Source organism: Cyprinodon variegatus, unplaced genomic scaffold (genome assembly GCF_000732505.1).
Source record: "Cyprinodon variegatus isolate N-32 unplaced genomic scaffold, C_variegatus-1.0 Scaffold598, whole genome shotgun sequence".
NCBI lineage: Eukaryota > Metazoa > Chordata > Actinopteri > Cyprinodontiformes > Cyprinodontidae > Cyprinodon > Cyprinodon variegatus.
The window spans coordinates 518,770-530,600 of NW_015151051.1; the positions used below are offsets into that span (position 1 = coordinate 518,770).

At 38.5% G+C, this 11,831-nt stretch overlaps 1 protein-coding gene across 1 annotated transcript in view; it reads left to right on the top strand.

The window, feature by feature from the left end:
• The window catches only part of LOC107096095 (plexin-C1-like), a 12,052-nt gene extending 4,741 nt beyond the window's left edge, over positions 1–7,311 (top strand). The window contains exons 10-15 of the mRNA XM_015392598.1: positions 1,378–1,557; positions 4,790–4,898; positions 5,008–5,184; positions 5,269–5,436; positions 6,911–7,007; positions 7,074–7,311. Of these exons, the coding sequence (XP_015248084.1) occupies positions 1,378–1,557; positions 4,790–4,898; positions 5,008–5,184; positions 5,269–5,436; positions 6,911–7,007; positions 7,074–7,165 (823 nt within the window). The 3' untranslated portion in view covers positions 7,166–7,311. The remainder of the gene's footprint in view (positions 1–1,377; positions 1,558–4,789; positions 4,899–5,007; positions 5,185–5,268; positions 5,437–6,910; positions 7,008–7,073) is intronic.
• Positions 7,312–11,831: the final 4,520 nt, after the last annotated feature.

Below are 11,831 nucleotides of genomic sequence, written 5' to 3' on the forward strand. Positions count from 1 at the left end.
CGGCGTCCCGATTCGATACGTGGATCGGATCGGGACAAGCCTAGTCTAGATAACAGAAAAGTTGGTTTCCTCTTCTGAGGCTTCTAAAGATACCATCAAAGACACAAACTATTATAATCTTCTTCCTGAGGGCCAATAAAAACCTGCAGGACTGATGCTTGCTTCTATTTCAACAATCAGGAGGAAACAGGAAAAACTGCCTTAATCGTCTGCTTAACTATGTCCTTATGCGCCCCTAATGGGATAGAAGTACAGTAGATTTGGGAGTTTTCTATTTTATTGCTCAAAAGAAAATACATTTTCACATCTATAAAATTCTGTTATTTTTTTTTAAAGTTTTGATTTAAAGTAGACAGCTACAAGTTCAACTCCTGGCCAGTAGGTGGTACATTTTCTCGCTGTCCTTCACTTGTACTTCCGTGGGTCAATTGTTGTCAGTAAGTTGGCAGCATTTTCAATTTAATTCAGTTTATTTCTATAGAGCCTCTTAACATAATGTCATCTCAGGTCACTCTATAGAGACGATTCAACCAGATTATCCAGTCAGATTGATTCAAAGTTTTCTATCTAAGGAAAACAAGGTGATTGCATGGACTCATTGACTCTTCAGCAATCCCTCACACTAAGCATGCTTGTAGCGACAGTGGAGAGGAAAAACTCCCTTTTAACCTTAAGAAACCTCCAGTAGAACCAGGCTCGGTGTGAGCGGCAGACCAGGGTCTGCTGGAGGTAAGGGAGGATGACTAACAGTTCTTCTAGGGGTAAATTAAAACAGCTGTTTCTAGAGCCCCCTAAAAATCTCCACATAGAGTTCCTTAGGTCAAAGTTTGTTAACATTATTTTCTCTAAATTGTATTTTAACTGAGAAAAGCGTTGCCTCGGCTGCACTTCTTTGATCTACATAACAACTGCAACCAGTCCCTGAATGGTTGCCATTTCAGCAACCATGGTTGCCATTTCTATTCTCTGCTCCGCTCTCGCCATATGGTGCCGCTGTTTGACAAAGCCTCATTTCTATGAAGTAGCACGAGATGAGAGTGGAACACTGAACGCTCTCACCGCGTGGGATTCGCCGCTGGCCGCTTCGCCACTGTTCCACAGACAGTTTGTTTAGGGATACTTTGTAAATTCACCACCGTCGCAGTGGAGACCTCATTCGGTCTGAGTGCACCTTTAACAATATTCCTTCAGATGTTCAGTCATGTTTCCTAAATATGTGATAGTCAATTCATATTTTCTTATTTCTTATATTACTATATACTATTACTTATATTACAAAATGTAGTTTGATCAGTTTTATGTTTTGTTTTTTTCCTGTGATCAATGTCATCCTTGCTTCACCATTTTTGTCTCTTTGGTTTCCTTGTTCCTGCTCAGATCTGCTGTGCTAAACAACAACGGGTCCAGCCTGATGTTCCATGTCCCCAGTGCAGAAATGAAAGGCATGGCCAAAGTTTGTGCTCTCCTTCTAGATGGAAGCTGCCATGGCAACCTCGCTATCACCTATCAGTCATCACCCACCTGCAGCGACATTGTACCAGCCATCACCTGGAGAAGGTACTTCACCTTTTTTCATCAAAAATATAGATTCCAGCTGCCGTAGAGAACAGTGCACTGAGAGGTCCTAAAACGTGGTATTAACTTTTTGCAGGACTGATCAACCCTGTAAAGCAAATATATTATATAGCACATAATTGATCAATTATTTATAAGAAAATCTATGGGAATGTAGAGCTGTGTTATGTCTATGGACAGAAACTGGTAGCATTGATTGATTGATTGATTGATTCATTGACCTTATTGATCTCACAGTGCAGAAATGTACTTGTTCCATCAGCTCAAATTGCCCAAGGAGATGAAGAAGGTGCTAGAAGGAAGAAAAAGGTGCATGGGATATATACAGCATATACCATGCGTCCACATAGGACAGGTTTTAATTTTTTTTTATTGATTTATTTGTTTTATTTTTTAAGAGTAGGATTATAATGCAGAGTTCTTACACAGGTGTTTATATAGATGGATATTTATATATATAGTTATTGCTCTGGGTGTCAGATATAGAGAAACAGGTTATTGTATTAAATAGTATTTATTCTCCATTGCAGCAGTTATTGCGGTTGTAGTGTCTCATTGTAGAGTCTGGTTGCAGCAGGGATGAATGACCTGCAGTAGCGCTCCTTTTTCCAAACAGGCTGTAAAAGTCTTTGACTAAAGGAGCTGCTCAGCTCCTCTCCAGTCTGTTGCAGAGAAGGTGGCGTCCATGATGGATGGAAGCTTGGACAGCTCCTTCCTCTCAGCCACTGAGTCCAGAGTGCAGCCTAGGACAGAAACTGCCTTCCTCACAAGCTTATTCAGTCTCTTTCTGTCCCGCTCTGCGCTGCCAGGGGCCCAGCAGACAACAGCGTAGAGGAGGGCTGATGCCACCACAGAGTCAGAGAAGGTTTGAAGACCTGTTTTATTAGGTCTTTGGGTCTTAAGGACCCAGATGGATGGAACAAAATAATATGAATTTAAAACTGAAAGTGAAAATAGTTAAGCTGAATTTTCAATGCAATGAACTGCAGTTTAAAAGCAAATGAAATCATTTGATTGTTTTTATCCAGTTTTACCTCCTTAAATATAGTTTCACTGTAGCAAATTCCACTTTCAAACCAGCTTATATCATTTAGAATTTTGCGGATTCCCTGTGGGTAATCCAAATTCAGCTTCTGATGGCTTTGCTCCATCATTTTGTTGTTGACGAACTTGATCTTTGTTAGATCTTTGTTCTCAGTTGGCATCATGTCTGAGCTGAAAATGTTGTTGACCTGATCTATCAAGCCGAAGTTTCCTAGTCCTGCCTGAAGCATTAGCAGTAGTGCATCACTGCATTTAAAGTTAAAGTGCCTGTGCTTATAGATTAGCTGGCATTGAAGAGGAGCTGAGGCATTTATGTCAGTAAATATTTTATGATCTAATATGTTCAGAAATCTTTTCACCTTTCAAAAGCCAATTTATGTGATCCTTAAAAGCCAGAGAACTCTTCCCTCCTCTGAGTGTTCAGCCCTCATCAGTTAACCAATGAGGCCCCCTCGGAAAAAAGCTGCGTCCTGAATAGTTGAGCAACACATTTGTTCCCTTCCAGTCAGAACATGTTGCATACCTCACCTCTGGCAGCCTGATGCTAATCTGCTGCCAGTGTGAATGATATCTTAGAGAGAAAATGTAGAATCTCTGACCTGCCTGGCTCTGGGATCTGTGGCTGTACAGGCGGCACAACATGATGACCCAATGGAAACCTGTGGAAAAGTAGTGGTGCAACTCATCTTTGAGGATTGCTTCACGTTGAATTGTACTTTCATTTAACCAGCAGGGGGCGAACTTGTCCCCATATCTTGTCACATCAAAGTTTCTCCATTTCCCCTCCATCACATAGCTCAGCTGTGAAGCTTTTTATTTGAATGGGAATCAATTGTACATTTGGTTTGAGATTATCTACACTATTAATTGGCATCAAGGTAAAAAAACCTCCAATTAGAAGTTCTTCCATCTGTAAAAATAAAGACTTGATAAACTTCTTAACTTATCTAGATTGTGCGCTCTGTTCTGCTTCGTGAAAGGCCCACGTCTTTCCTGCACATGATTCTTTCCTGTCCTCCTTTCATGTGATAAGTAAAATGGAGATCGTTAGGCGAACAATCTGAAACAGGATAGATGTTGACCTGCCAGCAATAAGCCCAGTAGATGAGAAAAGCTTTTTGTGATTTAATGGAGTTGAGTTTTAATATTCCTTTGAGAGGAAGCAGAACAACTTGTTTATATATTTTGTAATACATTAAAAAAACAAGAAAGCTTTTTCCCAGTTAGCAGCATCAACACTGAAACCAAGTGGCCAATAGCCCTGTCTATTAATGATACGTCTACGTTTCTATACAATAAGAATTATAAGAGTTTTGCCTTTTTATTCATTTTGTTTTTCAGTTACCATAAATGTTCCTCTTATATCTCATTAAAAAAGGCTTAATAATATGAAAATACATAGTTTTAGTTAGTCAGTCAGCTTCTAAAACAGCTCACACAATAAATTCTTAAAATGTTTGTTTTTTTTCCTCAGCATATAGTAAAAAATGAAGCCCTTTAGTTTATGCAAACGTCCTTTTTATACGAGAGAAAACTCAGGTTTTTAAGAAAGATGTTGCTTATCAACAGTGATGGGACTAACGGTGTTGAAAGTAACGGCGTTACCAACGCCGTTACTTTCAGAGCCGAAAGGAACAAAGAACTAGCAGCTTCCTGGAAATGCAGTTAAAAGTTATAAGTAGCCCCACAAAAATACACGCAAGTAAATACATTCAAAAAAGTACCTAAGCTCAGTAATCAAGTAAATGTACTTTGTTACTTTCCACCACTTCCTAAACGAGACTAAAATGTAACGGTGTGACCTTCAACAGGCTATTCATGCTTACAAAACTTCCAATGCAAATTTAATAAAAGCTGCAGAGAAGAGCTGGAAAAAAAGATCTTCCTTATGACGTAAAACAAATAATTGATGGTTGTCATAAAGTTTTAAATTAACCATGACTGCTGAGTGCGGCTTAACCTGCGTTTTGGTTTTTAGTGCATTATCTCTATTATCTACTGTGTTTATCTCCCCCTAATAAATTATGTAATGATCTGAAAAAGATCTTTTGGTTTTGCTCAGTTCATGTTTAATGTGAAGATGTTAAAAACAGAAGGTATTAGTAAGATGATAAATATTTTCCACAGCAGTGTCCAAGTATCATATTCGATATGCATAACTGTCTTATAGTGGGAAGAGGAAGGTCACTCTTATTGGTACCAGCATGCATTTGGTGGACGGTGTCACACACAGCTCCACCCAACAGGAAGTCATTCCTTACTGGAGCAGAAGTTATCAGGTAACTGACTGGAATGGTCAGGATATAACAAATTATTCAATGTAATTCTGGGAATAGAAATAAAACTCAATCTGTCACAATAACTGGAATATTTTTATATCTTCATCAGAATCTCACCTATGAAACACCTGCAGAAACGGATACTAGGATGTTACGTAGCCCTGTGTTTCTGAAAGTAGCCAATGAGACACTGAAATGCAATAAAGAAATAGTTTACTATCCTGACCCAGAGTTCAACGGCTTCACAGCCGTGAAGGAAGGGATGAATATCCGCATCAGTATTCAAGTAAGACTAATTCTGTCACATATTTATTCACATAAACATCTGAGTATTAGGTTATTAAAGGTGAAATGTCTTTTGTTCTTTCAGAAAAAGGCAGATAATCTGGAGATGAAACCAGAAGAGTTGGATGTTTGGGGGATTGATGGTAAAAAGCAACATCAATGCAACAATATATTCAAAGAAAGTGGCAAAGAGACAGAAACTTTCATCTGTGAGATCGAAGGAATGCAGAACTCTGACTTTAAACAGGTTCAGGTAAATCCTAAAGCTTAATACTCCAGGTTCAACATTATAAAGTATAATTAAAATGCTGTATTTTTGGTCAAAACTATCACAAAGGATTTTTGTATTACTTGGTTAGGAAGAACCTAAACACAGGGCTGAACAGGTAGGTAATAGAAGAACCTCTCACCTGCAGGATGTAGGATTACTGTAGCGATGGAGGGAAGCAGGGATGACAGAAGAGTTTTAACTGGAAGGGAAAAAAATAAAAACTAAAAGACTTAATTAAATGGCAAAGAAACAGAAAAATAACAGGCAAACATCCATAAAACACATTCAAATCAAGCAGATACTCTTTGATCACCTGATCATGATGATAAGAGCAACTCTCCAACCCCCATTTATCTTTGTTTAATCAGGAGTTAATTATGATTCATCCGATTTCTTAGAAAGCAGAGGTCAGTTTCCCTAAGCACACCCATACTGCCTGACCTGCATCATCAAAGATTCTCTTAAAATGAACGTGTCTTAAAACACGAAGTAGGCTATGAGTTAATAGATAAGCAAATATCACATGAATGGCAGTCAGAAGGTCAAAAACACTCGGAGCAGGAATCTCTGCTGGTTTCACTTGTATTAGTTAAGATCATGATTCATTATGACTGAAAATGAAAGTGGCAGGAGGGCTGAAAGGCCAAGGGGAAATAAAGGCCCACTCCCCTTACCGCAAAAAACATTTTTATGATCCATGTGACTTTAGAGAAAATTATTAAAATGACAGGATGTTGAGTTTCTTACAGCATTTTAGAAAAACATCAAAGCAACCAGCAAACATGGTGATGGTAATATGATGGTCAATGCCACCTTTGCTGCTTGACTGAATTTAAGCTTGTAGCAGAAAATGAGTGATGTGAAATCCGCCAACCTGTCAGAGTCTGGGAAATTTACTGTTTCCATCACTTTCACTGAGCCCGGTTCTGCTGGAGGTTTCTTGGAAGCGCAGTATGAGGGATTGCTGCATAACCAATGACAGAAAACAAGTGACTATCCAGGAGCAGCGATTGCTGCAGTGACTTTGTCATCTGCAGCTTTTCCTTTGTTGGAGACTTTTAACCAATTTGATTAATTTTATTTATTTATTTTTATAATAAACTAAACATAACAGTCATGATTTTGCCCTCTCTAGACCTTTTGGTTCTGTTTAAGTTTCTTTTTTAATTTTCAGTTACACTTTGATTTATGCCCTTCTAGTTGTTTTCTAGTTATATTTAAGCAGTGTTTTTTGAGTTACTCTCTGTCGCCCCCTTGTGCCAGTCTCCTTTCCTCTTGCTTCTAGTTGTTTCTATCCACACCTGCTCCCTATCAGCTGTCCCCCATATATTCTCCTCATTACTTCATACCTCCATTCCTTTGTTTCTTTGGTTTATTCCACCCCCAGTGTCTCCTAGTAAAAACTGTTGCAACCATTTTGCTTTTGAAGTGTTGAAATCATTTCTCTTTGATACAGATTAAATATGGAGGAAAGTCTCTAACCCTGAACCAGTCATCTCAACTTCCACTTTATGTACTACTTGTCATTCTCCTGATACCTGTCCTCATTACTGGTAAGTGTCCCATGTTTTCAGTCTCTACCAGCACCAGCAGTCTACAAACTGATCGTTTCTTTTCAGTGGTGTATTTTATCTATCGAAAACGAAGAAAGCACACTGCTGTGACAGACGAGTCGATGGGAGACCTGGAGTTCGACAATATGGAAGACTAATACTTGGAGCAGAGCCCTGCAGAAGGCTGCTGGTGTCTTCCTGAAACCCTGCTGACTGCCTCTTTGGGTCCCTGAGCAAATGGCCCCAGATTGCTCCCTGGGTGCTCCAAGCTGCCCGTTGCTCCCTAAGGAATGAATTGAATGCAGAAGACAATATATATATATATATATATATATATATATATATATATATATAATTTACAGTTGAAATTACTAATAATGTTGTTTTAAGCTTATCCATTAGGAATGATATTTCATAAGGTCGCTGCCACTTTCTACCAGAAAGCAAAGAATATTCCATTTAAAGGAATAGTACACCCAAAACATGATTAGCCTTCATTTTCTACTCACCCTCATGCTGAACAACACCCTAGAGTACTTTTTTGATATCTCAAATGCATCTGGAGATCTGGGAGGCTTCTTGCTGTCTGCTGACATTCAAATAATGGAGGTCTATGGCGCCCGAGGCAGAAAGGTCCATAAAAGTCCACAAAAAACGTGTCAATATTCCTCCATACTGGTCGTCCAATGTATTCCAAGTGTCCTGAGTGGGTAGCGTCCAGAATTTACTCGAAACGAAGTCATTTAGAATGTTTTTAGAGCATAAACAGTAGTGTATAGGATTTCCTGAAAGCGCGCACATGCGCGATCACGACGCTACAGAAGCCGGCAGACCAAACCAGATGAAAGTGCGCATTCAGCGTCTGCTCTTCCAATAATGCAAGCGTAGAAGAAGAAATGTGCCGTTTACCTGTGCAAAGAAACAAACAACGAAAGAAAAATGTCTGAGGACTTCAGTGTTGAGGAAGAGCATGAGTTCTTTGCCGAGCTGAATGCGCACTTTCATCTGGTTTGGTCTGCCGGCTTCCGTAGCGTCGTGATCGCGCCATAGACCTCCATTATTTGAATGTCAGCAGACAGCAAGAAGCCTCCCAGATCTCCAGATGCATTTGAGATATCAAAAAAGTACTCCAGAGTGTTGTTCAGCATGGGGGTGAGTAGAAAATGAAGGCTAATCATGTTTTGGGTGTACTATTCCTTTAATATTGTTGTTTTTTTATTTTTTAGTTGTAATAAAAAAAAAAATGTAAGTAAAAACTGAACAGGTTCAGAACGATGGATCATTTATTATTTTTTCAGTGATTCTAATCTTCCAGGCCTCCTGGTTGCAAAGTCAAGATAAAATGCTGACTTCCTTTATCTGGAAATCTTTTGTAATTGCCTTGAATCCTACTTTTCTGAAAGAAATATCAGTTAAGCTTTATTGGGTTCTTTAGATAAAACATGACCCTAACTCTTAATCATATTAGATATAGTAATATTTTAATCACTCCTTTATGTTTTCTGTTTAGCATCCATGAAGAGAATACAAGTCCTTCTCAAAACATTAGCATATTGTTACTAAGTTCATTATTTTCTTTAATGTAATGTTAATGTAAATGTTGAGTCTTGCATCTCTCAACTTTCTCTTTATAAAATCCCACAGATTCTCTATGGGGTTCAGGTCATGAGAGTTGGCAGGCCAATTGAGCCCAGTGATACCATGGTCAGTAAACCATTTGTCAGTGGTTTTGGCTCTGTGAGCAGCAGCCAGGTGGTGCTGAAAAATGAAATCTTCATCTCCATAAAGCTTTACAAGCAGATGGAAGCATGAAGTGCTCCAAAATATCCTGGTAGCTGCATTGACCCTGCCCTAGATAAAACACAGATGACCACCACCAGCAGCTGACATGGCACCCCAGACCATCATTGACTGTGGCTATTTGACACTGGACCTCTGGCATTTTGGCATTTCCTTCTCCCCAGTCTTCTTCCAGCTTGATTTCCAAATGACGTGTAAAACTGAGCAACAGTTTCTCTAGCCCAGGTCAGGAGCCTCTGCTGCTGTTTCTGGTTCAAAGGTGGCTTGACCTGGGGAATGCGGCACCTGTAGCCCATTTCCTGCACACGCCTGTGCACGGTGGCTCTGGATGTTTCTACTCCAGACTCAGTCCACTGCTTCTGCAGGTCCCCCAAGGTCTGGAATCAGCCCTCCTCCACAATCTACCTCTGGGTCCGGTCTCCTCTTCTGGTTTTGCAGCGTTTTCTGCCACTTTTTCCTTCCCACAGAGGTGCCTTGATGCAGCAGCACTCTGGGAACAGCCTATTGGTTCAGAAATATCCTTCTGTGTCATAGCCTCTTGCTTGAGGGGGGTCAATGATGGCCTTCTGGACAGCAGTCGGTTCGGCAGTCTGACCCATGATTGGGGTTTTGAGTGATGAACCGTGCTTGGAGTTTTAAAGGCCTAAGAAATCTTTTGCAGGTGTTTAGAGTTAATTTGTTGATTTAGATTATTAGGCGCAAAGCTCATTTAGAGACCTTTTTCATATATACTAATTTTGTGAGATAGGAATTGTGGGTTTTCATGAGCTGGATGCCAAAATCATCCGTATTAAGACAGTAAAAGACCTGTGTTAGAGCCATTTTTATGTTTTGCAGTATTTGAGTTAATTTAAGAATGTAAGAATCATTTTGTTCATATTTAGTAATATAGGAATTTATTTTGTTAAATAGATTTTTATTTAGTTACTGTGGTGCATTTGATGGGCTGCTGGTTTGGTGTGAAACTGTCCGGACACATGAAGAAAGGCCGAAGCTGCGAGCCTTAGGAGCATCACAGTTTTGATCGGCACATGGGAATTTTATTTAGATAAGAAGTTAAGGATTCTTTTTTTTTGTTTTGTTTCTAAATTTTTAAAGTTTCTAAAGAAAGACATCAAACTATGTTTCTGATGCAAGACTTTTTATTTCTTTTTTTTTGTTGCGTCTGAAAGAACTTCGAGGTTCAAAGCTATTGAGTCGCCCGCACTCACAACCTGAAATATTTCAGTTAGTGTGCAATGAATCAAAAATATATGAATGTTCAAGTTTTATCATTACCAGGAAAATAATAAGCTTTATCACAATATGATAATATTTTTAGAAGGACCTGTAGAAATGAATCCTTTATTATAGTGTTAGGGCTCAGTCATAATTTCAGTATTTTAAGAAGTATGGACATATATGTGGTTTTTTTATTGTTCCCAAATGTTTGCTAAGAAACAAACTCAAAATAAAGTCAACATAAAGTGAAACAACCTGTTGAATATTAGTTATTATGTCCAAATAGATTTAAATGTGGGATATGAGATGAAAGGTCATTTAAAAATGCAGCAGTTTGCCTCCAACTACCTCACCCCCCCCTCCCCAAATCTGTTTTGTTCACTAGTAAAAATGATGACATTTTTGAACATCCTCTTAATTAGTTATTTGGAAAATAAATGATGAATAGAAGGGAGAAAAAAGAAAAAGCATAATATATATCCTAACCCTTGGACATAATTTTAATGGAATAGTTTTTTGTAACAGTAGATATTGGTCATGTATAAATGAAACACTGTGTTCAGATGATGGCAATGAACTTCAATAAAAAAAAGAAATTAAACTATGCATATGCAAAGTGCAATATTCATAACTAATTTTTTGAAAATATAACAATAAAAATTATTATAGTGATGATGATGATAATATTAAAAAAGGACAGTTGTAATAATCATCAGATTAATGACTCAAACAAGTAAAGACTTGTAGTCTAACAGTATTTACTCTATGAGATACATAGTTATCGAATAGTAGTATACATTGAACCAAAGATATGAATAATAAAAGTATGGGTATTAATAATACAAATAACAAAAAAAAACAGAAAAAAAGAATTCAAATTCTTTGATCAGCGCTCGTTTTGAACAATCGTGGAGTCTTCCATTTAGAGTTGAGGGGAAAAAAGACCCTCTTGTATCACATGGACCTGTTAAAATCAATCAGTTATCATTTCTGAAGTGGATATACTGATGACACTATGTCTGCTTGTACCTAAAGTTGGCTTAGTAACGTGGCAGTATCAGCACCATGGACAGTGCACCGTCACCTATAATGGGAAATGATAGTGACTATAGTACCTTTACAGTGCCTTTACACATAAAGCCTTCAATTTAGATCAAATTGGACACATGCTACTTCACTTGCCTCGGATATGATGCTAAACAGTTGCCTTGGGTGATATACCAATTTCCTTGACTATTGTTGGATAAAACATGAAAGTGGGAATCTCTAAGCCAATGAAACAATGTTTTTTTTTTTACTGAGACAATTTTGTACCAATGACCAATGGACATGGGGGACATGTCCCCTGTACTTTTTTAAAAGCACTTTTAACTTTCCAAAAATAATCATTCCTGGCTGTGACGACTGCGTTGGATTCTCAGAGTTCCCATACAAACCACGCGGTGAAGGACGGTGAAGCGGCCAGCGGTGAACTACATGATGTCAGAGCGTTCACTACTCCTTCTACCTTGTGCTACTACATAGATCTGAGGTCAAACAGCAGCGTTGCATGGAGTGAGAGGAGCGGTGATCGCTGAAGATGGAACGAGCTGAACTTTTCTAAGAAATCAGATCATGGCAGCCAATCAGGGACTGAATGTAGGCAAAGCTTTTATACTTAAAATGGAATACATAGAAATAAGGAATGATCCAAAGAGTTATTTATGTAGCTTTAAATAAAGCTGTTTTATATAGTCGAAACAGCTTTTTAAAAAAAGCTGTTTTAGTTGCTTTTTAAGACGCTCTCTATATGCAAGGGGTAAC